Source organism: Scyliorhinus torazame, chromosome 21 (genome assembly GCF_047496885.1).
Source record: "Scyliorhinus torazame isolate Kashiwa2021f chromosome 21, sScyTor2.1, whole genome shotgun sequence".
NCBI lineage: Eukaryota > Metazoa > Chordata > Chondrichthyes > Carcharhiniformes > Scyliorhinidae > Scyliorhinus > Scyliorhinus torazame.
Genome location: NC_092727.1, coordinates 126,361,185 through 126,386,764, shown reverse-complemented (window position 1 = coordinate 126,386,764; position 25,580 = coordinate 126,361,185). Strand labels below are relative to the sequence as shown.

The 25,580-nt window shown below is 48.3% G+C and overlaps 1 protein-coding gene across 1 annotated transcript in view; it reads right to left on the bottom strand.

Annotated features, from left to right (window-relative positions):
• gpr179 (G protein-coupled receptor 179) overlaps positions 1-25,580 on the bottom strand; it is a 101,176-nt gene that overhangs the window by 44,424 nt on the left and 31,172 nt on the right. Inside the window, exons 3-4 of the mRNA XM_072487502.1 lie at positions 3,771-3,873; positions 2,634-2,863 (exon numbers count right to left, since the gene is read on the bottom strand). Of these exons, the coding sequence (XP_072343603.1) occupies positions 2,634-2,863; positions 3,771-3,873 (333 nt within the window). The remainder of the gene's footprint in view (positions 1-2,633; positions 2,864-3,770; positions 3,874-25,580) is intronic.

Sequence of the window (25,580 nt, the reverse complement as noted above, 5' to 3'; positions counted from 1 at the left end):
TTAGGCCCTCCCCGGAGTGGTTGGCGCCCCGCCGGCTGGCGTGGAAGGCCTTTGGCGCCTCGCCAGCCGGGGCCGAAGAACTCCGCCGGCCGGCATGCGCGGGAGCGTCAGCGGCTGCTGATGTCATCCCCGTGCATGCGCAGGGGGGGTTCACCTACGCGTCGGCCATGGCGGAGGCTGATGGTCGGCGCGTAGGAAAAGAGTGCCCCCACGGCACAGGCCCACCCGCGGATCGGTGGGCCCCGATCGCGGGCCAGGCCACCGTGGGGGCACCCCCCGGGGCCAGCTCGCCCCGTGCCCCCCCCCAGGACGCAATTCCCGCCCCTGCAGAATCTCCGGTGCCGGAGAATTCAGCGGCCGGCGGGGGCGGGATTCACGCAGCCCCCCGGCGATTCTCCGACCCGGCGGGGGGGGTCGGAGAATCCCACCCCATAAGAACATTAGAAACAGGAGCTGGAGTGGTCTTGTTGAGCCTCCTCCACCAGTCAATACCATCAGGGCTGATCTTGGCTTCAACTTCATTTCCCACCTGTTCCCCATATCCTTTAATTCCCCAAGAGACCAAAAATCTGTCTATCCCAGCCTGAAATATATTCAACAGTGGAACTTACACAACCCTCCGAGAGGGAGAATTCCATAGATTCACAACCCTTCTCCTCATCTCTAAATGATTGGCCCCTTATCCTGATTGTGGCCCCGTGTTCCAGATTTCCCAGCGAGTGGGAACAACCTTCCAGCATTCACCCTGTCAAACCCCTTCATAATATTTAATGTTCCAATGAACTAATTTCTCAATCTTCAAAACTCCAGAGAATATAAACCCAATTTACTCAACCAACCCTCTCATCCCAGGCACTAACCTGGAGACATTTCTCTGGACTGCTGCCAAAACAAGAATATCTTTTCATAAATATGGATACAGTATTCCAGGCGTGATGTCACCATAGACCTGTGCAATTGTGACAAGATTTCTTTATTCATGTATTCCAGTCCCCTTGCAATAAACACCAACACGTCATTTGCTTTCCAAAGTTCTTCCAGTAACTGAAGCTAACTTGTGTGGTGAAGTGGGACAGTAGTGTTTAGTCCAGAAACTGAACTGGGGCAGATCAAAGACTCAATTCAGAGGGGCTTGCTGAAGAAATAATAATAATAATAACCTTTATTAATGTCACAAGTGGGCTTACATTAACACTGGCAATGAAGTTACTGTGAAAATCCCCCAGTCCCCACACTCCGGCCCCTGTGTTTTCTATACATTACAGCTGTTGTATAAATCCTGATGATGTTGTGAAAGGCACACACACTCGCAAAAATGTATGCACATACACCCACACACACTCGCACACCCACAAAAATGCACACACACACACTCAGAAAATACACACACACACAAAAATGCACGCATGCATACACACGTACAAACGGACACATGCACACATATATATTCACAAAAACGCATGCACGTGCACACAGACATATGAACACATGCACACAGGCATGCACACACTCACAAAAATGCACAAGTGCACACACATACAACCACAAAAATGCATGCAACACGCACACACACATATATGTGTGCACCCACTCACATACTCAGAAAAATGCTTGCATGCACGCACACTGAAACACAAAAACGCACACATGTGTGCACGCACACTCACAAAACACACATATGCACAAAACGAATGCCCGCAAACACACAAAAATGCACGCACACACAAAAATGCACGCACACACAAAAATGCACACACATAAATGCCACACTCACAAAAAGGGATAAACACATACAAAAATGCACGCACACACAAAACTGTACACATGTACAAATGCCACATGCATGCACACACACTCACAAAAATGCACACACACATAAAAATGCATGCACGCACACACAAAAATGTACACATGCACACACACACACACATGCATGTACACACACTCACAAAAATGCATACACATACACATAAAAATGCATGCATGCACACAAAAATACATGCACGCACACAAAAATGTACACATGAACACACTCACACACACATATGCACGCACACAAATGCCATATGCATGCACACACGCTCACAAAAATGCATACACACACACACAAATACACACACACTCACACATAAATGCCACATGCATGCACACACTCACAAAAATACACACATGCACACACATAAATGCCACATGCATGCACACGCACTTACAAAAATGTATACATACATAGAAAAATGCGCACACTCACAAAAATGCACGCACACTCATAAAAATGCACTCACGCACTCAAACGCACACATGCACGCACACACTCAGAAAAATGCATGCGCACACATATGCTCTCACCCACGTGCGTGCACACAAAAATGCACACACGCACAGACATACATGCATGCGCACACACACACCACGCAGACACATTCACAAACACACACATACCAAACACACACATACCACACACACAAACATAGACACTCTCACTCATACGCATATACACATAGGATTGAATACTATTGAACAGGCACAAACACATACTGTATACATGTACACACAAATACACATGTATGCAGACACAGGTACACAGAAACACACCTCCATGCACGCATTCCCAATCGGGCCACAAGGTGACTTACCTTGTTCTTTCTGAAGCGATACACTACCACCATATTGATGAACACCAACAATATGCAGAAAGCTTGGAAGGACAGGACAGCCAGTCTTAAGTGCTCATCCACCTGAGTGAAGCAAGGAGCATCACTGACACACGATCTACAACCATCCTTGCACGGTAGACACTGAAATAGTCTCCTGGGCTCCCCAACTGCATAGCGACTGAAGTAGGAAATGTGTTTATCATCTTTCCCTGAAATCATCACAAAAAGAGAGACACTTTACCTTGGGATCCTGGCTAGATTCTAAGCAACAAATTCCTCTCCGGGCACAGCTTACAGTACAACCAGCAGGAGAAAATTGGACTGTTTCCAATTCACAAACCTTGAAAATATACAACATCAGGAAGCAGTTTTCATTGAATATCCTTTTACCCGAGTCTCAATTCTAATCCCACCCCCACACCCCCAGATAAAGTTGACCAAGACGGGAGTTTTGTCTCCTCTCACCTTTATGGAAGAGTGGATGTGTGGGATCTGGATAGCACTTCAAACTGGATGATTGGGATTGAGGTTAAAAAGACAACAATGTTGATGGAATGATGTGAGCAGCTGGGAGCTGAGATGCTGAGCAAGGCAGTTGGTCAAGGCTGTATATTATTGGGTCTATCTTGATTTATCTTTGGGGTTAGGCAGAAGCTTTGCAGGCAGCTTGAGGTAGCAGGGTAGCACGGTGGTTAGCACCGCTGCCTCACAGCGTCAGGGACCCGGGTTCAATTCCAGCCTCGGGTGATTGTGCGGAGTCTGCACATCCTCCCCGTGTGTGCGTGGGTTTCCTCCGGGTGCTCAGGTTTCCTCCCACAGTCCAGAGATGTGCACGTTAGGTGGATTGGCTGTGATAAAATTGCAGGTTGGGTGGGGTTGCGGGGATGGGGTGGGGGATTGGGCCTATGCGGGGTGCTCTTTCAGAGGGTCGATGCAGACTTGAAGGGCCGAATGGCCTCCTTCTACACCATAGGTATTCTATGATCCTATGTTCCCTCAGAAGATTAAGGAGTAGGACAGAGAGCAGATTATACATGATCAATAAGCTAACTGGCTACCTTGCCTCTTGATTTTCCTATATTTTTATCAGATTTTTGAGAAGGATTCAATACTTACTATCAAAACTGTTGGTTGAGATAAGATTAGGGTTGTAATATCCTTCCTTACAGACACATCGATAGGCTCCCAGTTGAAACCCTTGTCCTTTGAATGGAGTACACTGGAATTGAAAGAGACATTTGAGTAACTTGTTTTTTATCCTTTTATCCCAGTGCAGCTGGGGCTAGTTGCAGTGGTTTTGTGTGTCTGTATCGATTCACGTCATCCCCTGTTTGTAAAAGGAAGCAAATCTTTAAATTTCACGTGAGCACCCACATTGTATTTCTCCCAATTTTCAGCCACTTCTCCCAAAGTCTCAGCCTTGCAGTGTGGTTGAGTCCTGAAGGTGATTTGTCCTCGTGTGTGATCAATGCTGCTACTCTCCTTGATCAAGATGAGCTCGAGACTCTAGTGTCAGTGTCCTGTCTTTGAGCCTCACGTTGGATGGTTAGTGTTTTACTGGCTCGACCACAGATCCCGCACTGGAACAACAGGCCGCGCGGCTTCCTATGGTGCTGCATCATTATACAATTTTTTTTTTTGATAATGGGTGGGGTCTATCAAAGCTACATTTGACCCTTTGCACACCCCAGCTGTGGATCCGTTGGTTGCGCGTAAGAGTCAGAAGGTTGTGAGGTCTAATCCCACTCCAGGGCACAATCTAGACAAAAGCTCCAGTGCAAAACTGAGGTAATGCTGCACTGTCAGCGCCACTGTTTTTCAGATGAGACATTAAGCCAAGGTTGTCTGCCTCTCAAATCAACATGAAAGATCTGACAGTACTGTTCAATAGAACATGATGTGGAGATGCCGGCGTTGGACTGGGGTGAGCACAGTGATGCTCGATCAATGACTCCAGAAGCACGATTGGAAGACAATTGAAGGCTTTATTGGACTAGATGTTTCCCCCGGCAGCGCAGGTACAGAATGCAGCTGCTAGGGAAACACAGACTCTTATACCCCGCCTTACTGGGCGGAACCAGCAGGCAGGCTTCACCAATATTACTGTCTCAGGTACCTCCCACACCAATGGTCTTACAGCATCAACCTGGGTACCGTAATACCCCTAATACCGACTACCACACTCAATAAGAAGTCTTACAACACCAGGTTAAAGTCCAACAGGTTTGTTTCAAATCACTAGCTTTCGGAGCACTGCTCCTTCCTCGGGTGAAACTGAGAGTGTCTCAGGTGAATAGATCTGGAGGGGAGTTCTCCGAGGGGTCAGCATAAAATATCCCTCAACCAGTAACTTATCATTTATTTCAATGCTGTTTTGTGGGATCTTGCGGTGTGAATTATTTCACTGTTTATAAAGCATTTTGAGTAACCCTGAAGTGCTGTACGACGCAAATGCAAGTCTTGTGATTATTATTAATTATGTTGTGAACACATCCGCTTCCAGTGGAGCTAATGGATACTGGACAAAAATGGGAAAGTTGAGTAACATTCCTCCAACTCTCATCTCACCCACAATAAGCTGAGGCCAACGCTGTGATTTCACGGCTATCACACTGGAGGGGGGTTAATTCACTTAAACCTGGGGATTGTCCGCGTGTCTGTGTCTCTGAATGTCTCTGCTGGGCAGTACGTTTGCCTACTGCACATTGTGAACAGAGGTAACCAGAAGATGGTTTCTCACAGATGATTTAAAGCACATCATTTTCAGCAGATATGACAACACTGCCCTCAGAAATATCAGCTCAACTTCTCTCTGCAACCCTGGAAGCTTCCGAGCAGAAAGGTTAATATATTAATATTAAGCAGCTGAGAATGTCATCCCAGGGTTGGTACATAGAGTGCTTCCGAAGTGTGATACCTACGGCAATGAGCTGATAGGCCAGCCCACATGATTCTGTTCTGTAGACATGATGTAGAAATAATTTGAAAGGTCACATTTATTTAGAAGAGAGAGAAGTTACTTCCTGTTAATCAACTCATGATTAATTAACCAGGATTGGATGATGGTTTACCACACACACATTTGTTTGCTGATTTTGCCAAGCCACTGGTTTGAAGGCAGCTGGTGCCTCAGTGCAATGTGTTTCACTACTCAAACTGTTTATGTTGAAAATGTCCGGGATTCTCCCCTACCCGGCAGGGCGGGGGGTCCCGGCGGGATGGAGGGCGTGAACCACTCCGGCGTCGGGCCACCCCAAAGATGTGGATTTCTCCGCATCTTTAGGGGCCATGCCCTCAGCTTTAGGGGCCGGCGGGAAAGGCCTTTGGCGCCAGGCCAGCCGGGGCCGAAGGGACTCCGCCGGGCGGCAGAAGTCCGCGAATGCTTGGGAGCGTCAGCAGCTGCTGACGTCATCCCCGCGCATGCGCAGGGGGGGATCACCTCCGCGTCGGCCATCGCGGAGACCTACACGGCCGACACGTAGTTAAAGAGTGACCCCACGACACAGGCCCGCCCGCGGATCGGTGGGCCCTGATCGCAGGCCAGGCCACCGTGGGGGCACCCCCCCGGGGCTAGATCGCCCCACGCCCCCCCCAGGACCCCGGAGCCCGCTTGCGCTGCCTGGTCCCGCCGGTAAGGGAGGTGGTTTAATTCACGCCGGCGGGACCGGCATTACAGCAGCGGGACTTCGGGCCATCGCGGGCCGGAGAATCGCCGGGGGGGGAGGGGGGGGGGGGCGCCGACCGGCGCGATTCCCGCACCCGCCGAATCTTCGGTGCCGGAGAATTCGGCGGCCGGCGGGGGCGGGATTCACGCCGCCCCCCGGCGATTCTCCGACCCGGCGGTTGGTCAGAGAATCCCGCCCAATATCTTTTTACACACTTCAGTGTGGGTTTTTTTTTAAACCCTTTTCTCCAACTTACTTCCCTTTTGCTCTTGAAGGTGTTGATTCCATGCTGGAATTGGCCGGTTTAGCTCAGAGGGCTAGACAGCTGGGTTGTGAAGCAGAACAACGCCAGCAGGACGGGTTCAATTCCCGTACCGGCTTCCCGAACAGGCACCAGAATGTGGTGACTAGGGGCTTTTCACAGTAAGGTTATTGATTATTATTATTGGAGAACCAATTTACTGCCAAAATTTGATACCTCCTCCTTACCCTCCCCACAGCTGTGTGGACTTTGTGGCTATTCATGTGTGGAAGACTTCACCGCTGAGGCAGTCCTACCCTCATCCAGCATCCATGAATTTTAAAAATGCATTCATGGCAGGTGACCTTCACTGGCATTCCTAACTGGCCTTGAGAAGATACCGTTGAGCTGCCTTCTTGAACCGTTACAGTCCATGTGGTGTAGCAATAGGGAGTGAACTGCAGGATTTTGACCCAGTGACAGTGAAGGAACGGTGATACAATTCCAAGTCAGGGTGATTTGGTTGGAAATCTCCAGGTGGTGGTTCCCAAGTATCTGCCGGCCTTGTCCTTCCAGATGGTGGAAGTAACGGGTTTAGAAGTTGCTGTCGAAGGAGCTTTGGTGAGTTGCTGCTCTGTATCTTGTGAATGGTACACATATATGTTGGTGGTAGAGGGATGGAGATGTTTATTCAACCTCCAGACAGTAATCAAAAGCAGCAACTGTGACTAATCGTTTCCCTCCATGGCCCTCTGGCAAATTGTAAGTGGCCTGGTTGAGGTCAGCTGACTTGCCACAGCCAAGGGGCTTGAGCCTGTGCATGTGTTGGTCTGTTTAGGTCAGCATCACATCAATCAGTGCAGTTTGCAGCTGACTCCCTGAGGAGAGAAATATTTTTGCTTTAATCATTGTGCATGGAAGTTTTTGTTGTTGTAAAGTTGGACTTTGAAAGCTATTAGCACTTAGAGAGATTATCGAAATCCCAGAATAAAAGGCGCAGCCATTAGGAAATCAAAGTTAAACATGTAAAATCCTCCTTAAAACCTAAATGGACCTTAATGCTAACGGAGTAAAATTTCCACTTCATTAAATGGGCTGTAGCTGTGTCTGGGATCAGGCGACAACAAAGCTCTCGAGCCAGTATTGAGTTTATACGTCCATCTGCACAGCGCACTTACCACAGCCAAGGGGAATACAATTTTGCTGCATTATGATTGTGGCCACACTTCAGATCCTTGCTGCCACGTCACTTCCCTCACTAGCCTAAGGGTACACACCATTCACTATTGCCCTAACGGTATACACCACTCACTACTGCCCTAAGGGTACACACCACTCACTACTACCCTAAGGCTACACACCATTCACTACTGCCCTAAGGTTACACACCATTCACTACTGCCCTAATGGTATACACCACTCACTACTACCCTAAGGGAACACACCATTCACTACTGTCCTAAGGGTACACACCACTCACTACTACCCTAAGGGTACACACCATTCACTACTGCCCTAAGGGTACACACCACTCACTACTACCCTAAGGCTACACACCATTCACTACTGGCTTCTGGCCACCATTCTAATTAAGCGGTCAACCCTCGCCCGGCCCACAGTGAGTGAATGTGTGTGTGGGTGCTGATTAACTATGGTGCCAGGGCCTTCAATCCCATGAGATAATGGTGGGGCGGATGAATCCATGCCTGCCCCCATCAGGAGGTTCAATGAACTGCTCACTGATGTGTAATTAATGAACAAAAAAGTGGAAGAACCGCCGCAAAGATCTGTCTCACTGCCTGGGGGGGGGGGGGGGGGGGGGGGGAGATTTTGCTCACTATTCCCACCGGGAATCACTCTGAATTTCATGGTGCCACTACACTGAGTGTCCGGAATGGGAAATTCTACCTTACCTTTCTAAAATAAATGTATAATGAAACACTGCATCACCTGACAGGCATTCACTCGGAAAGCTCATTTGGAAACACAATTATTATCCTTTTCCAGAATTGCTAAATTATTGTGATATCTGCAAAAGCTTAAGATTAGAGGGTTAGTTATTTTTTTCAGCAGTGTGACTCAGCTGTCGAGGGGATCGAACAGAGTCATCACACAAACCTTCAGGAGCGTGCTACTTTACTGAACTCTCGTCAACATGACATACACCCAGAAAGAAGCGGATGGAAAAACTATTTATAAATGATGCAGTTTGCAGCAAATCACGGCTGCACCTGGCAACTGAAGCTTAAAGGGGCGTTGTCATGGTTACAAGACAGTTAACTGTCTTTTATGTGGTGAAGGATTGTGTCTGAATGATCCAGCTTGTGATGCTGGTCAGGCCTGTTGCTGAACATTCATTATTTTTTGAAGTTGGTTTGAAATAATAGTGCAACAATAAAACCACAAGTAGCTCCACCTGTTTGCAAATTATTGATGCTGGTGTTTAGGTTTCAATAACTGGAATTCTTCTCATTCCCGCGGCACTAATGTCCCCATTCTCTTAATCACAATCATTCAATCTCAGCAGCCAATTTATGCACAGCAACTTCCCACAAGCGACAATGTAATGCTGACCAAATAGTCAGCTTCAGTGATGTGGTTAAGGTATAAATATTGACCAGGACACAAGCGAGAATTATCTTACCAGTCTTTGAAGGTGCATCACAAGATCTTTAACCTCTACCCACGAGGTCCTCGGTTTAAGAACAGTGCCTCTGACAGTGCATAACTCCCTCAGTACAGCACTGTACTGCAGGAACTCAGCCTTGCATTACATGCTTAAGTGGGGTTTGAACCCATTACTTTCTGATTCAGACAAGGGTGCTCCCCGTCAACATGTCAGAGGATGAAATGGATTAGCGGGTATAGGAAAATGTCCCAAGTTGCTTCATGGGAGCTTTTTCAAATAAAATCTAACACTGAGCTACACACAGTGATATTAGGTTGATGAGCGTACATTTAAAGGAGAAAGGAATGGTGCAGGGAGGGTATTCCAGAGGGCAATTGAGGCATTGCCACCAATGCTGCAGTGATTGAAATCAGGGATACCCAAGAGGACAGAATTGGAGGAACACATTTTTCCCCCCTAATCTTTATTATTGTCACAAGCAGGCTTACATTGACACTGCAACAAAGTTACTGTAAAAATCCCATAGTTGCCACATTCCGGCGCCTGTTTGGAGGGAGAATTCAGAATGTCCAATTCACCTAACAGCACGTCTTTCAGGGCTTATGGGAGGAAACCGGAGCACCCGGAGGAAACCCACGCAGACACGGGGAGAACGTGCAGACTCCGCACAGACAGTGACCCAAGCCGGGAATCGAACCCGGGTCCCGGGCGCTGTGAAGCAACAGTGCTAATCACTGTGCTACCGTGTTGCAGGGTTGTGGGACTGAAAAAGGTTATCGAGATAGGGAGGGATGAGACCATGGAGATATTTGAAAACAGGTTGCTCAGAATTATGAGCCAATGTAGGTCTGTGAGCGCAGGGCGGATGGATGAATTGTAATTGGTCCAAGTTAGGATATTGGCAGCAGAGTTTTGGATGACCTAAAATTTACGGAGCGTAGAATGTGGAAGGCCAGGCAGGAGAACATTGGAATAGTTACGTTTTATGGTAACAACGGATGAAGGATTCAGCAGCAGATCAGCTGAGGCAGAGGCGGAGTTGGAGGTGGAACAAGGCAGTCTTAACAATAACATCATATATTTCAAAACTGGCCTTTGAATGAAATGCAAACAGAGTTTGTGGAACAACTCACTGATACGAGATAGGAATAAAACAATAAACGCTAATCCCACTGTTAAAGGATATGCTGCATTTTTCACGTGTCATTTAGTAAACGTCACCGTCTGCATGAATTAATTTTTCATGGTCTTCATATTAACCTGCCTGACTGCACTCAGGAAGATTTTAATTGGAGAAGGTTCTGATGTCATAATTCATAATCAGGGAACAATTAAGAGAAATTAATTACTGTTATATTTTGTAATCAGGTATTTGTTTGCCTCAGTACAGCAAACATCAGCAATGAGGATAGAACAATAGAAAATACAAATTCAGCCCATCAACCTGCACCAGCTCTATGATAATGTTATCCGATTAATCCTCTCCCTACTCTTCCCAAAACGTTTCCTCTTCAAGTATTCCTCCAATTCCCACCATTGAATCTTCTTCCATTACCCTTTCAGGCTCCAGTGAAGTGATCTTTAATAAATCATTTTTCTCCTCTCCTCTTGTGGAGACTTTCACTGGATTCAATGTGTCAGTGCAGGACCCTCAGTGAGTGCCTGCCAGCTGAGTGTATTAGACTTTGGCTTGCGAAAGCTACCAGGTCTAAGCACAATCTAATTCACATCAAACAGTAATCACTGTATAGCTATCATTTGACTGCAGTTTGTCCCCTGTCTAACTCAGCAGCACCAAGGCAAATTCTACTTCACCTGAAGCCTCAGCAAAGACTGGGAATCTATACCAGAGACGTTCTTGTCAGTCTGGTTTGTATCGCGACAGGCAGGACAGATATCCACTGGGCAGCTTCTACCAAATGTGCATCCTTCTCTTTTTGCCTGGTGTTCAACAGAATGTTGGGAATGCATGTAATTTGTAGTCATGTTGGCAGACTTAAAACATAAAGAACTTGATCTGTAGTACCAATCACAACCTCAGGATCACCAAATCTACATTACACCCAATGAAGTACTTCTGAAGGTGACCAAAGACTGCTTCCCTCTTTGTGGGGGAGAGCAGACTGGTGCTGATTTAACCCGAGGATCACCACACCTCGGGGGGGGGGTTAAGGTTGAGAAGTTCATGAATAACCTCAGCCGGTACAGGAATTGAATTTGAGGGTGCAGAGGAGATTTACCAGGATGTTGCCTGGTATGGAGGGCATTAGCTATGAGGAGAGGTTGAATAAACTTGGTTTGTTCTCACTGGAACGAAGGAGGTTGAGGGGCGACGTCTACTAAATTATGAGGGGCATAGACAGAGTGGATAGTCAGAGACTTTTTCCCAGGGTAGAGGGGTCAATTAATAGGGGGCATAGGTTTAAGGTGAGAGGGGCAAGGTTTAGAGGAGATGTACGAGGTAAGTGTTTTTACACAGAGGGTAGTGGGTGCCTGGAACTCGCTACCGGAGGAGGTGGTGGAAGCAGGGACGATAGTGACATTTAAGGGGCATCTTGACAAATGCATGAATAGGATGGGAATAGAGGGATACGGACCCAGGAAGTGTAGAAGATTGTAGTTTAGTCGGGCAGCATGGTCGGCGCAGGCTTGGAGGGCCGAAGGGCCTGTTCCTGTGCTGTACTTTTCTTTGTTCTTTGTTGTTCTTTGTTCGACCCCTGACCTTCTAACTTCAGGGAAATGACACCTCCCACTGAACCACAGCTCAATGCAATTTCCTAATATTGCAGTTTAATCTCCAATATGCAATACTAAAAAATGACAACGGGCACAATTTAACAAACAAAAAACCTAGAGTCCCATTTTGGGCGGGAATAGAGGGGTGTTTATCGGAGCCCACAGTGCCGAGAATGACCCCTCTATCAAATGGGGCCTTGGGGGTTTCTGAGGCCTCTCGACAGCGCAGGAAGAGACCGGGGCGTCATTTTTAAATCCCACCCCGATCTCTCGACCCTCCCCATGGCCTCCGGACCCCCCAACGCCCCAATTTACTGGTTAGGGAGTCCTCGAGACCCCCCTCACCCCACCTCACAAGGACAGGGAATCTCCGAGCACGAACCAAGTCACAGCCAACCTGGCATCTGGGCACCCTGTTAAATATTGGGGGGTGTCTCGGTGCTGTGAGTGCTGGGAAACATGTGACTAAAAGCACTCGCTATGGGAATTTGGTCCCATTTTGTCAAATCACGCCTATTATCTTGCAGAGTCCTGATTTCTGCGGTCTAGAATTAAGCGGGCAATTATTGGAGACATTGCCACATAGTAATTGTTAGAGTACCTCTATATTAAACATTCACTAATGTAGTACGGCTTTTTTACACTAAATTGCAATAATAATCTTTATTATTGTCACAGGTAGGCTTACATTAACACTGCAATGAAGTTACTGTGAAAATCCCCTAGTCACCACACTCCGGCACCTGTTCGCGTACACTGAGGGAGAATTCAGAATGCCCAATTCACTTAACAAGCACATCTTTCGGGACTGTGGGAGGAAACCGGAGCACCCGGAGGAAACCCACGCAGACACGGGGTGAACATGCAGACTTCCCACAGCCAGTGACCAAGATGAGAATCGAACCCAGGTCCCTGACACTGTGAAGCAACAGTGCTAACCACTGTGCTACCATGCTATCCATGTATTAATGCATTCTAAGTATTTCTACATGCTGTGAGACCTTTTCAAAACACTCCTCTCCCTATCAATGGTCTCAAATGATTGGTTTTATGTGGCATCATTCAAAACCTCAGTGTTTCCTTTTGTTGTCCAATTCTAGCAAGAATTATTGTGTGAGCTTGAACGGGAAAATCGGCTTCATATGTTGCATTAAAATTGACGAATGCAGTCAAAACTAACTGAAAGCACTTGCGGAGTATGTTCACTGGAGCTTGGAAAAATGTTTGTTGAAAGGGGAGATACCCTGTTTTGAACTTTGCTGTTTTTGAGCTTCATTATATTTGGGTTCACTATATTTATATTTTGCTACATTTCTGTTTCACTGAGAACAATTTTAGCTATATTTGAGTCTTGCTGTATCTGAGCTTCACCATATTTGCATTTTGCTGTATAAGTTTTTTGAGTATTTGATTTTTGCTCTTTCTGAGATTCACGCTAAATGGGTTTTGCTGCATCTGAGTTTCGCAGTAAATGAGTTCCGTCATGTTTGAATTTTGCTCGATCTAAATTTCACTGTATCTGAGTTTCACTGTATCTGAGTTTTACTGTAGCTGAGATTTGCTCTGAGTTTCACTGTATCTGTGGATTCGCTATAAATGAGTTTTGCCATGTTTGAGTTTTGCAGTATCTGAGGTTAACTGTATCTGAGTTTCGCTGTATCTGAGTTTCGCTGCATCTGAGTTTCGCTGTAAATGTGTTTTGCACTATCTGAGTTTCACTGTATCTGAGTTTCGCTGCATCTGAGTTTCACTGTATCTGTGTTTCGCTGTATCTGGGTTTCGTTGCATCTGAGTTTCGCTGTAAATGTGTTTCGCTGTATCTGAGTTTCGCTGTATCTGTGATTCACTGTATTTGAGTTTCGCTGTATTTGAGTTTCACTGTATCTGAGTTTCGCTGTAAATGTGTTTCGCTGTATCTGAGTTTCACTGTATCTGAGTTTCATTGTTTTTGTGTTTAGCTGCATCTGTGTTTTGCTGTAAATGTATTTCACTGTGCCTGTTTCACTGTGCCTGTTTCACTGTGTCTGTTTCACTGTGCCTGTTTCACTGTGTCTGTTTCACTGTGTCTGTTTCACTGTGCCTGTTTCACTGTGCTTGTTTCACTGTGTCTGTTTCACTGTGCCTGTTTCACTGTGTCTGTTTCACTGTGCCTGTTTCACTGTGTCTGTTTCACTGTGTCTGTTTCACTGTGCCTGTTTCACTGTGTCTGTTTCACTGTGCCTGTTTCACTGTGTCTGTTTCACTGTGCCTGAGTTTTGCTGTATCTATGTTTCACTGTATTTCAGTTCCTCTGTACATATGTTTCTCAGTACCTGTGTTTTGCTGTATCTGAGTTTTGCTGTCTCTTAGTTTCATTGTATCTAATTTTTGCTGTATCTGAGTTTCGCTGTATCTGAGTTTCGCTGTGTCTGAGTTTTTCTGTGAGCTTCGCCGTATTTGAGTTTTGCTGTATTTAAGGTTCACCGTATCGGAGTTTCGTTGTACCTGAGTTTCTCTGGACCTAAGTTTTGCTGTGTTTAAGAGTTGGGGTTTGAGCCTTACTTCAATCACGAATCAGGCAGCAAGATCTGCATTAAAGTCAGTTTGTCACTTTTATATACTGATTTAAATGCCGCAAACATTTAAGGCACAGAGTCTGCCATGGAACTGAAAAGCTGACCCAGACCACCTCAGTGGGTCTGGAGTGCGTTTGCTTCAATGCAAGATGTATAACAGGTAAGACGGATGAACTTAGAGCTTGGATTAATGTGGGGAATTCTGGGGCGACATTCTCCGACCCCCCGCCGGGTCGGAGAATCGCCGGGGGCTGGCGTGAATCCCGCCCCTGCCGGTTGCCGAAGTCTCCGGCACCAGAGATTCGGCGGGGGCGGGAATCGGGCAAGCCGGTTGGCGGGGCCCCCCGCTCGATTCTCCGGCCCGGATTGGCCGAAGTCCCGCCGATAAATTGCCTGTCCCGCCGGCGTAAATTAAATCACCTACCTTACCGGCGGGACAAGGCGGCGCGGGCGGGCTCCGGGATCCTGTGGGGGGTGCGGGGCTATCTGGCCCCGGGGGGTGCCCCCACGGTGGCCTGGCGCGCGATCGGGGCCCACCGATCCGCGGGCGGGCCTGTGCCGTGGGGGCACTCTTTCCCTTCCGCCTCCGCCACGGTCTCCACCATGGCGGAGGCGGAAGAGACTCCCTCCACTGCGCATGTGTGGGAAACTGTCAGCGGCCGCTGACGCTCCCGCGCATGCGCCGCCCCGAGATGTCATTTCCGCGCCAGCTGGTGGGGCAACAAAGGCCGTTTCCGCCAGCTGGCGGGGCGGAAATTCCTCCGGCGTCGGCCTAGCCCCTCAATGTTGGGGCTCGGCCCCCAAAGATGCGGAGCATTCCGCACCTTTGGGGCGGCCCCCGTCTGATTGGCGCCGTTTTGGGCGCCAGTCGGCGGACATCGCGCCGTTTCGGGAGAATTTCGCCCCTGATATTGTTGCTATTACGGAGATATGGTTAAAGTTTAACGTTCTGGGATATCGATGTTTAAGACAAAACAGAGGTGGCAGCAGAAAGGGTGGGGGAGTCGCGTTACTGGTTAGGGAAACATATCACAGCTGTGATGAGGGAGGATAGGATATCTTGGAGAGATTCTGCAATGAGGCATTATGGGTAGAGCTCACGAATAGGAAAGGTGCAATCAAAATGTTGGGGTTGTACCATAGGCCTCCCAACAGCCAGCGCGATACAGAGGAACAGATATGTAGTCAGATTTTGGAAAGATGTGAAAATAGCAGAGTTTTTGTGTGGGTGATTGTAGTTTCCCCCATATTGACTGGGACTCCCTTAGTGCCAGAGGTTCAGATGGAGAGCAATTTGTTAGGTGTGTCCAAGATGGTTTTTTGAAACAGTATGTTGATAGTCCAACCAGGGAGGGGGCCTTACTGGACCTGGTATTGGCGAATGAGTCTGACCAGGTGACCAAAGTTTCAGTGGGGGACCATTTTAGGAATAGTGATCACAATTCTGTACGTTTTTGAATACTCGTGGATAAGGTCAAGCGTGGACCTCGAGTGAAGATGCTAAATTGGGGGAAAGTTAACTACAACAAAATTCGGCAAGAGTTGGCGAATGTGGATTGGGAGCAGCTGTTTGAGGGTAAATCCACATTTGATATGTGGGAGACTTTTAAAGACCGGGGGGGGGATTCTCCAGTCTCCGACGCCAAAATCTGGTTTGCCGATCGACCGGAGAATCCACGTTGGTGCCAGAATTGGGGGCGGCGGTGCGATGCGCCGCCCCCCCAAAACGCCGTATTCTAGGAGTATGCCCCACGCCATCGGGTCGGCCTCAGGACATTACCTGAGGCCCTCCCCCCGAAGCTCCGCCCCCGATGGGCCGAGTTCCCTTCGTCGTCGGACACGTGTGGTATTTGTTTTCTGGGAAGTCCAATGCCACCACAGTCGGGGGGAGCTGATCCGCGGGCAGGGGGGGCTTTGGCAGGGGCTGGGGCCACTGGTGGGGGGAGGTCCAGGAGTGGCGAGCCTGGCCAAAGGGGGTCACTATTTGGCAGGTCAGGTCCGTGCGCGGCGCGGCCGCTGCAGGCCGCCCCCATGCGCATGCGCGACCACGGCCCGGCAATTCTCCGGCCGTATTTGCTGCTAGAGCCGGGGCTCTATGCTGCTCTCCTGCTAGCCCCCCACCAGACTGAGGATCGGTGGCCGTTTCAGAATCGGAGAATCCGGCCCCAGTTGATTAAAGTGCAGGACAGGCATGTCCCTGCGAAAATGTAGGACAGAAACGGCAGGATTAGGGAACCATGGATGACAGGAGAAATTGGGAGACTATTGTAAAAGAAAAAGGAAGCATTCATAAGGTCTAGGCAATTAAAAACAAAGTTTTTGAAGAATATAGGGAAAGTAGGAACACACTCAAACGGGGAGTTAGAAGTGCTAAAAGAGGTCATGAAATGTTATTGACAAGCAGTGCCGAGGAAAATCCCAAGGCCTTTTATACATATATAAGGAGCAAGCGGAGGGATCTGGGCGTTTAGGTCCATAGTTCCATGGAAGTGGCAACGCAGGTGGATAAGGTGGTCAAGAAGGCATACGGCATACTTGCCTTCATCGGCTGGGGCATTGAGTACAAGAGTTGGCAGATCATGTTACAGTTGTATAAAACTTTAGTTAAGCCACATTCTGAATATAGCTTGCAGTTCTGGTCGCCACACTACCAGAAGGACATGGAAGCTTTGGAGAGAGTGCAAAGAAGGTTCACCAGGATGTTGCCTGGTCTGGAGGGTGTTAGCCTTGAGGAGAGGCTGAATAAACACAGATTGTTTTCATTGGAAAGATGGAGGCTGAGGGGAGACCTGATTGAGGTCTACACAATTACAAGAGGTTTAGACAGGGTGAATAGTCAGAAGCTTTTTCCCAGGGTGGAGGACTCAGTTACAAGGGGGCACAGGTTCAAGGTGAGAGAGAGAATATTTAGGGGAGATGTGCGGAGAACGTTTTTCACGCAGAGGGTGGTGTCTGGAACACATTGCCAGTGGAGGTGGTGGAGGCAGGCATAAGAGCAACATTTAAGATGTACCTTGAAAGACGCATGAATGGATGGGGAATGGAAGGACACAGATCATTTGGGCAAAAATAGTAGGTCTAAATAAGGAATCTGGATCGGCACAGGCTTGATGGGCTGAAGGGCCAGTTTCTGTGCTGTAAAGTTCTTTGTTCTTTGTTGTTATATTATTTTCTTGTTAGGAACCATTTGCAATCCTCTTCATTACATCTATGATGTCAGGCTTCCAGCTGTAGTCTACCCAATCAGAATTAAAACTAATGATGCATCAAATCTTGCCCACAATTTCTCTCACACAAAACCACGTTGACTCTGCTGATTACATTGATTATCTAAATGCCTTCCTATAACATCTTTAATAATAGCTACTAACATAAGAACATAAGAACTAGGAGCAGGAGTAGGCCATCTGGCCCCTCGAGCCTGCTCCACCATTCAATGAGATCATGGCTGATCTTTTGTGGACTCAGCTCCACTTTCCGGCCCGAACACCATAACCCTTAATCCCTTTATTCTTCAAAAAACGATCTATCTTTATCTTAAAAACATTTAATGAAGGAGCCTCTACTGCTTCACTGGGCAAGGAATTCCATAGATTCACAACCCTTTGGGTGAAGAAGTTCCTCCTAAACTCAGTCCTAAATCTACTTCCCCTTATTTTGAGGCTATGCCCCCTAGTTCTGCTTTCACCCGCCAGTGGAAACAACCTGCCCACATCTACCCTATCTATCCCCTTCATAATTTTATATGTTTCTATAAGATCCCCCCTCATCCTTCTAAATTCCAACGAGTACAGTCCCAGTCTACTCAACCTCTCCTCGTAATCCAACCCCTTCAGCTCTGGGATTAACCTAGTGAACATGTTTCCTCTGACAGATATTAGGCTAATTTGCCTGTATTTTCCTGCCTTCTGTCTCCCTTTTTGAATAAAGAAGTTACACTCACTATTTTCCAATCTAATGGAACCTTCCCCAAATCGAGGGAATTTTGGAAAATTAAACCCAATGTTTAACTGTCCACCTCTTTTCAGACCCTAGGATGAAGTCCATTGGGACCGGGGGATTTGTCAGCCCTGAGCTCCCAACAATTTACTCAATCCCACTTCCCTGGTGATTGTAATGTTCTTGAGTTCCTCCCTCCTTCCATTACCTCATTTTACAGATGTTTCTGGGATGTTACTTCCAGCCTTTATCACAAAGACCGATGTAAAATACTGTTTAATTAATTTGCCATCTCCATATTTTCCATCATTAATTCCCCAGACACACTTTCTATAGGGCCAATGCTCACTTTGATCTCCTTTCTATTTTAAATATCCATAGAAACTCTTACCATCTGTTTATTTCTAGCCCAGTTCCCCCAGGAATGTCAGCCAGGGATCTGGGTCCTGAGATTATCCAGCGATCCCGATGGGGAGCACATGTGCTGAGGTGTTGCGAGAGAGCCTCATACCTTTGTTGCTGAAAAGTCTATTGTCACAGGGACTCCTGCAAAGGAGGCCAAGAATATTTCAACAAGAGGGATCTCAATAAAAAATGCCCACTGACAACAGGTGCCCAAGGCATTTATTGGTACAACGTCCATAAATCACAGCACAAATCATTGTCCACAAAATTGCGTCCACCTGCTGAAATCCTGCGCTCACGGGGCCGTGCTTCTAAAATTTTCCAGAGTGTTCCCAGTCTCGTTTTCTACCAGAAGCAACATTGAATAAAATATTGTTATGACAGAATGTATAATGTTGAATTGATAAGGTTAAATTGCGAATTATGCTAATTTGCTTAGAGCTGAAGAGTGGATATTTGGAGTTTGTGAATAATTTATATTTATGGAAAGAACGTATTACGTTAGTCAAATGGAAAAGCAGGTCCGGAGGGGGTGGTCGGGGGTGGAGAGAGTTGGGGGTGGTGGGGATGATCTTTTGGTACAAAATTTATTTCTTGAGAAAATAAATATTCTTACAAAAATTATCTTTGACATTTAAAATAAAACTTCCACAGAGCAAATTTTAAATAATGTTTTGTTCACAGGTTTGAATTCCTTTTAGTGTTTGGGAATCCCGCTTACTTCATGTCAAAAAACATCTCCGTACAGTTCCTCAGAGACAAGAGGGTTCTCACTAAGAGAGCAACAGCTTGCATTTATATAGCACCTCTCCTGTTGTGGAACAGCACGAGAATGTTAGTAAACAAAATTTAACACCAAGCCACATAAGGAGATATTTTGACCAAAGGATTGGATTAAGAGGGTCTGAGAGGCAGAGAGATCAATGAGTATTCCAAAGTTTAAGACCTAGATAGCTGAAGGTGAACCCAAGCTCAGAGGAACTGTGTTCCACTAAGAGGAGTGCATTTACATACGTATAAACGTACAAAATAGGAGCAGAGGCAGGCCATTCAGCCCCTCGAGCCTGCTCCACCGTTCAATAAGATCATGGCTGACCAGTTTGTGTTTCGAATCCCACATTCCCACCTACGCCGATAACCTTTGATTCTCTTGCCTAACCAGAATCTATCTACCTCCACCTTAAAAATATTCAATGATGCGGCCTTCAGCGCCTTCCGAGGCACAGAGATCAAAGTGGTACAGCCCTCTCAGAGAAAAAGACTTCATCATCTCTGTCCGAAATGGGAGAAAAACAGTGCCCCCCTTTTCTGGAATCACCCACAAGAGGAAACAGACTTTCCACATCCACCTTGTCAAAACCGTTGTGAATCTTATCAACTTCAATCCAGTCACCCCCTCACTCTTGTAAACTCCAGCGGAAACATGTCAAGCCTGTGTAAGCTTTTCTCATAAGACAACCCGCTCTTTCCACGTATCAATCAGGTAAACCTCCTCTGAAACACCTCCAACACATTTGCATCCATCCTTAAATAAGGAGACCAAAACTGCACACAGTATTCCAGGTGTGGGGCATGATTTATCGTCATGCCCGACTTGGTGACGCAATGAGGTCATTGTCTCTCACGAGAGGCCTCTCGCGAGATTCGCAATGCTCGAGACATTTCGCGAAATTCAACCGAACTTGGTGAAACTCCGCGATCTGGATCTCACCCTCAGTGAGCGTGATCCAGATTTGTTGCATATTTGAATGAACCATTCGGCTTATTTAATTATGTTTGTGCCGGATTCTCCCGACACCCGGAACCTAATTGCCGCTCCTGGGAGAGACCTTGCCAGGGTGCTGTTTATCACTGGTTTCCACAAAGGTGGACCAAATATAACGGCACCTGGTGGGGGGGGCTCCCAGGCTATTAGAGACCCCTGGATGGTCAGGCATTGGGCAGGGTGATACCCTGCCACCCCTGCTGGCACTCGGGCACCTTGGCACTGCCACCCAGGTACCCTGGCACTGACAGACAGGCATTCCCCACCGATCAAAAAAAAATGGCAAAGTGAATTGAGGAGCGGGATCTTTCTCGGCACTGCAGGCACCAGGAAACATCCCGCTTAACCCGCCTGAAACTGGACTCTGTTTTCTTCTGATTGAATTGCGCCTGTGGTCTCACTAATACCGCATTTAACTGCAACGTACTGGCTGAAATTCACTGTCCGTTCACACCGGCGGGATTCTCTGTCCGTTCCCGGCAGCGGGATTCTCCGTCCGTTCACACCAGCGGGATTCTCTGTCCGTTCACACCAGCGGGATTCTCCGTCCGTTCACACCAGCGGGATTCTCCGTCCGTTCACACCAGCGGGATTCTCTGTCCGTTCACACCAGCGGGATTCTCCGTCCGTTCACACCAGCGGGATTCTCCGACCGTTCACACCAGCGGGATTCTCTGTCCGTTCACTCCAGCGGGATTCTCCGTCCGTTCACACCAGCGGGATTCTCCGTCCGTTCACACCAGCGGGATTCTCCGTCCGTTCACACAAGCGGGATTCTCCGTCCGTTCACACCAGCGGGATTCTCCGTCCGTTCCTGGCAGTGGGATTCTCCGTCCGTTCACACCAGCGGGATTCTCCGTCCGTTCACACCAGCGGGATTCTCCGTCCGTTCACACCAGCGGGATTCTCCGTCCGTTCACACCAGCGGGATTCTCCGTCCGTTCCTGGCAGTGGGATTCTCCGTCCGTTCACACCAGCGGGATTCTCCGTCCGTTCACACCAGCGGGATTCTCCGTCCGTTCCCGGCAGCGGGATTCTCCGTCCGTTCACACCAGCGGGATTCTCCGTCCGTTCACACCAGCGGGATTCTCCGTCCGTTCACACCAGCGGGATTCTCCGTCCGTTCACACCAGCGGGATTCTCCGTCCGTTCACTCCAGCGGGATTCTCCGTCCGTTCACACCAGCGGGATTCTCCGTCCGTTCCTGGCAGTGGGATTCTCCGTCCGTTCACACCAGCGGGATTCTCCGTCCGTTCCTGGCAGTGGGATTCTCTGTCCGTTCACTCCAGCGGGATTCTCCGTGCGTTCACACCAGCGGGATTCTCCGTCCGTTCACACCAGCGGGATTCTCTGTCCGTTCACACCAGCGGGATTCTCTGTCCATTCCCGGCAGCGGGATTCCCCGTCCGTTCACACCAGCGGGATTCTCTGTCCGTTCACACCAGCGGGATTCTCCGTCCGTTCACTCCAGCGGGATTCTCCGTCCGTTCACACCAGTGGGATTCTCCGTCCGTTCACACCAGCGGGATTCTCCGTCTGTTCACACCAGCGGGATTCTCTGTCCGTTCACACCAGCGGGATTCTCTGTCCGTTCACACCAGCGGGATTCTCCGTCCGTTCACTCCAGCGGGATTCTCCGTCCGTTCACTCCAGCGGGATTCTCCGCCCGTTCACACCAGCGGGATTCTCCGTCCGTTCACACCAGCGGGATTCTCTGTCCGTTCACACCAGCGGGATTCTCCGTCCGTTCACACCAGCGGGATTCTCTGTCCGTTCACACCAGCGGGATTCTCCGTCCGTTCACACCAGCGGGATTCTCTGTCCGTTCACACCAGTGGGATTCTCCGTCCGTTCACACCAGCGGGATTCTCCGTCCGTTCACACCAGCGGGATTCTCCGTCTGTTCACACCAGCGGGATTCTCCGTCCGTTCACACCAGCGGGATTCTCAGTCCGTTCACACCAGCGGGATTCTCCGTCCGTTCACACCAGCGGGATTCTCTGTCCGTTCACACCAGTGGGATTCTCCGTCCGTTCACACCAGCGGGATTCCCCGTCCGTTCCCACCAGCGGAATTCTCCGTCCGTTCACACCAGCGGGATTCTCTGTCCGTTCACACCAGCGGGATTCTCCGTCCGTTCACACCAGCGGGATTCTCCGTCCGTTCACACCAGCGGGATTCTCCGTCCGTTCACACCAGCGGGATTCGCCGTCCGTTCACACCAGCGGGATTCTCTGTCCGTTCACACCAGCGGGATTCTCCGTCCGTTCACTCCAGCGGGATTCTCCGTCCATTCACACCAGCGGGATTCTCCGTCCATTCACACCAGCGGGATTCTCCGTCCGTTCACTCCAGCGGGATTCTCCGTCCGTTCACACCAGCGGGATTCTCCGTCCGTTCACACCAGCGGGATTCTCCGTCCATTCACACCAGCGGGATTCTCCAGTCCTGCTGCAGTGAATGGAATTTTGGCTGAGCACCAAATTCCCCGTACTCGTTGGCCACGCTGGCGCCGAGAACTCAGATCGGAGAATCCCGGTCAATATTCTTACTTTGATGTTCAATTCCTCTCGTCATAAAGGAGAGCATTCCATTAACTGTACCTGCAGACTCACATTTTGTGGCTCGTACACTAGAACACCCTGATCCCTCTACAGCTCAGAATTCTGCAGTCGTTCAAGTAACATTCTGCCTTTTTATTCTTCCTGCCAAAATGGACAACTTCACATTTTCCCACATTATCCTCCATCTGCCACATTTTTGCCCGTGCAATCAAGCTATCTAAATCCATCTGCTAACTCCTTATAGAATCATAAAATCTAGACAGTGCAGAAGGAGGCCATTCAGCCCATCAGGTCTGCACCAGCCATTGGAAAGAATACTCTACCTAGGCCCACTCCCTGGCCCTATCCCCATAACCCGGTAACATCACCTAACCTTTTGGAAATTAAGGGGCAATTTATCACGGCCAATCCACCTAACCTGCACATCTTTTGATTGTGGGAGGAAACCGGAGCACCCGGAGGAAACACACGCAGACAGTCATCTGAGGCCAGAGTTGAACCCAGTTTCTGGTGCTGTGAGGCAGCAGTGCTAACCACTGTGCCACCATGCCACCTCTTTAAACATATTTCGGATCTATCTTTGTGTATTCTGCAAATGTAGCTACCACACCTTTGGTCCGATCATCTAAGTCATTAAAAAAGTTGTATTAACGTTGAGGTCTCAGCACCGAATCCTGCAGAATACCACACGTCACATCCTGTCAATCAGAAAATAACCCATTTATGCAGACTCTCTGTTTTCTGCCAACCAGCCAATCTTCGACCTGGCTAACATGTTATCCCCGACACTATGAACTTTTATTTTCCACGATGAGCTTTGATGTGGCACCTTCTCAAATGCCTTCTGGATATTCAAGTACAGTACGTCTACAGACTCTCCTATATCCATGACGGAAGTTACTCCTTCAAAGAACTCGAATAAATTGTTTTAACATTATTTCCCTTTCACAATTTCTCTCTATTTCCAATTTCCCAATTTCCTTGAGTTTTTCTCAGTGCAAAGATTCAGGACAAAATCCCATTTGAGGCGCGTTGAGTGAGGTGTTTCTCAGTGCATGTAGCGCTGATGAAGACCCCACTATGCAACGCCACTTTGTCCTTTTTTTTGACCTCGGCACTTAAATCAGTTTCCTCGCCAGGAAGATGACTTGCGGATTGAGGCGCCATTTTTAAAGGCAGCCCCAACCTTTTGACCCCTCTCATTGACCCCATCGCAGCCTCCGGATCCCTCCCTCTCACTGCACCCAACCTACCTCCTCCGGGTCCTCAGATCCCCCCTCACCCCACCTCTGGTACGTGTATGGGCAACCAGGCACGGGGGCACTAACAGCCTGGCATCCTCGAAGTGCCCTGCCAGCTTGGCAGTGCCACCCAGGCACCCTGGCAGTGCCTGGTGACACTGTCAGAGTGTCCGGGTGGCAGTGCCAATGTTGCAGGCTGGCAGTGCCAAGGTGCCAGGTGCCAATGGGAGTGCCAGGATGCCACTCTGTCCAATGCCTGACCACTTGGGGGCCTCCGATGGCCTGGGAGACCCCCTCAGATGCTGTTACACCTGGTCCATGTTTGTGTGGACCAGGGCTAAATGGTGCCCTGGCAAGGTCTACCAGGCATGGCCATTAGGTCCTGGGCACTCAGAGAATCCGACGCAGACATATTTAAATAAACCGAATGGTTCATTTAAATATGCTAATCTGGATCATACCCAGTGAAGGCGAAATCCAGATCGTGACGGCTCGTGAGATTCCGTTGAATCTCACGAGACATTTCAAGCATTGCGAGTCTTGCGAGATTCAATGGCATCATTGCATCATCAAGTCGGACGCGACGAGGACGATAAATTGCACCCATGACCTCTTTAATAACCATTTCTTACATCTTCCCCATGACAGACGTCAGGCCAACTCCCTGTACTTTCCTGTTTTCTGTCTCCCTCTCTTTTTAAATAAAGGAGTTACATTCACTATTTTCCAATCTGCTGGATCCTTTCCAGAATCTAGGCAGTTTTGGAAAATTAACACCATCAAATCTGCTTCCTCCATTAGCCACCTCTTTTAAACCCAAGGATGAGGTCCATCTGGACCTGGAGACTTGTCTGCTGCAGCTCCATTATGTTGTTCAGTACCCCTTCCCTAGTGACTGTAATTTCATCAAATTCCCCTCTCTCTTCCACTTCCCGATTTCCAGCTATTAGTGGAATGGTTTTTGTACCATCTATAGAGAAGACAGAAGGAACATATTTTCTCAATTCATCCACTATTTCCTTATTATCTACTATTAACTCCCCCTTGTCACTCCTTGGAGAAGTGTTTGTCAAACTTTTTCCCCAGTCCCATTTTTGCCAATCGGCCAGCCTATGGGACCCATACCGGCTGTCCTTTGCGACACACACCATGTTCTCTTACCTTTAATGCAAAAGAGGAGCCTGCT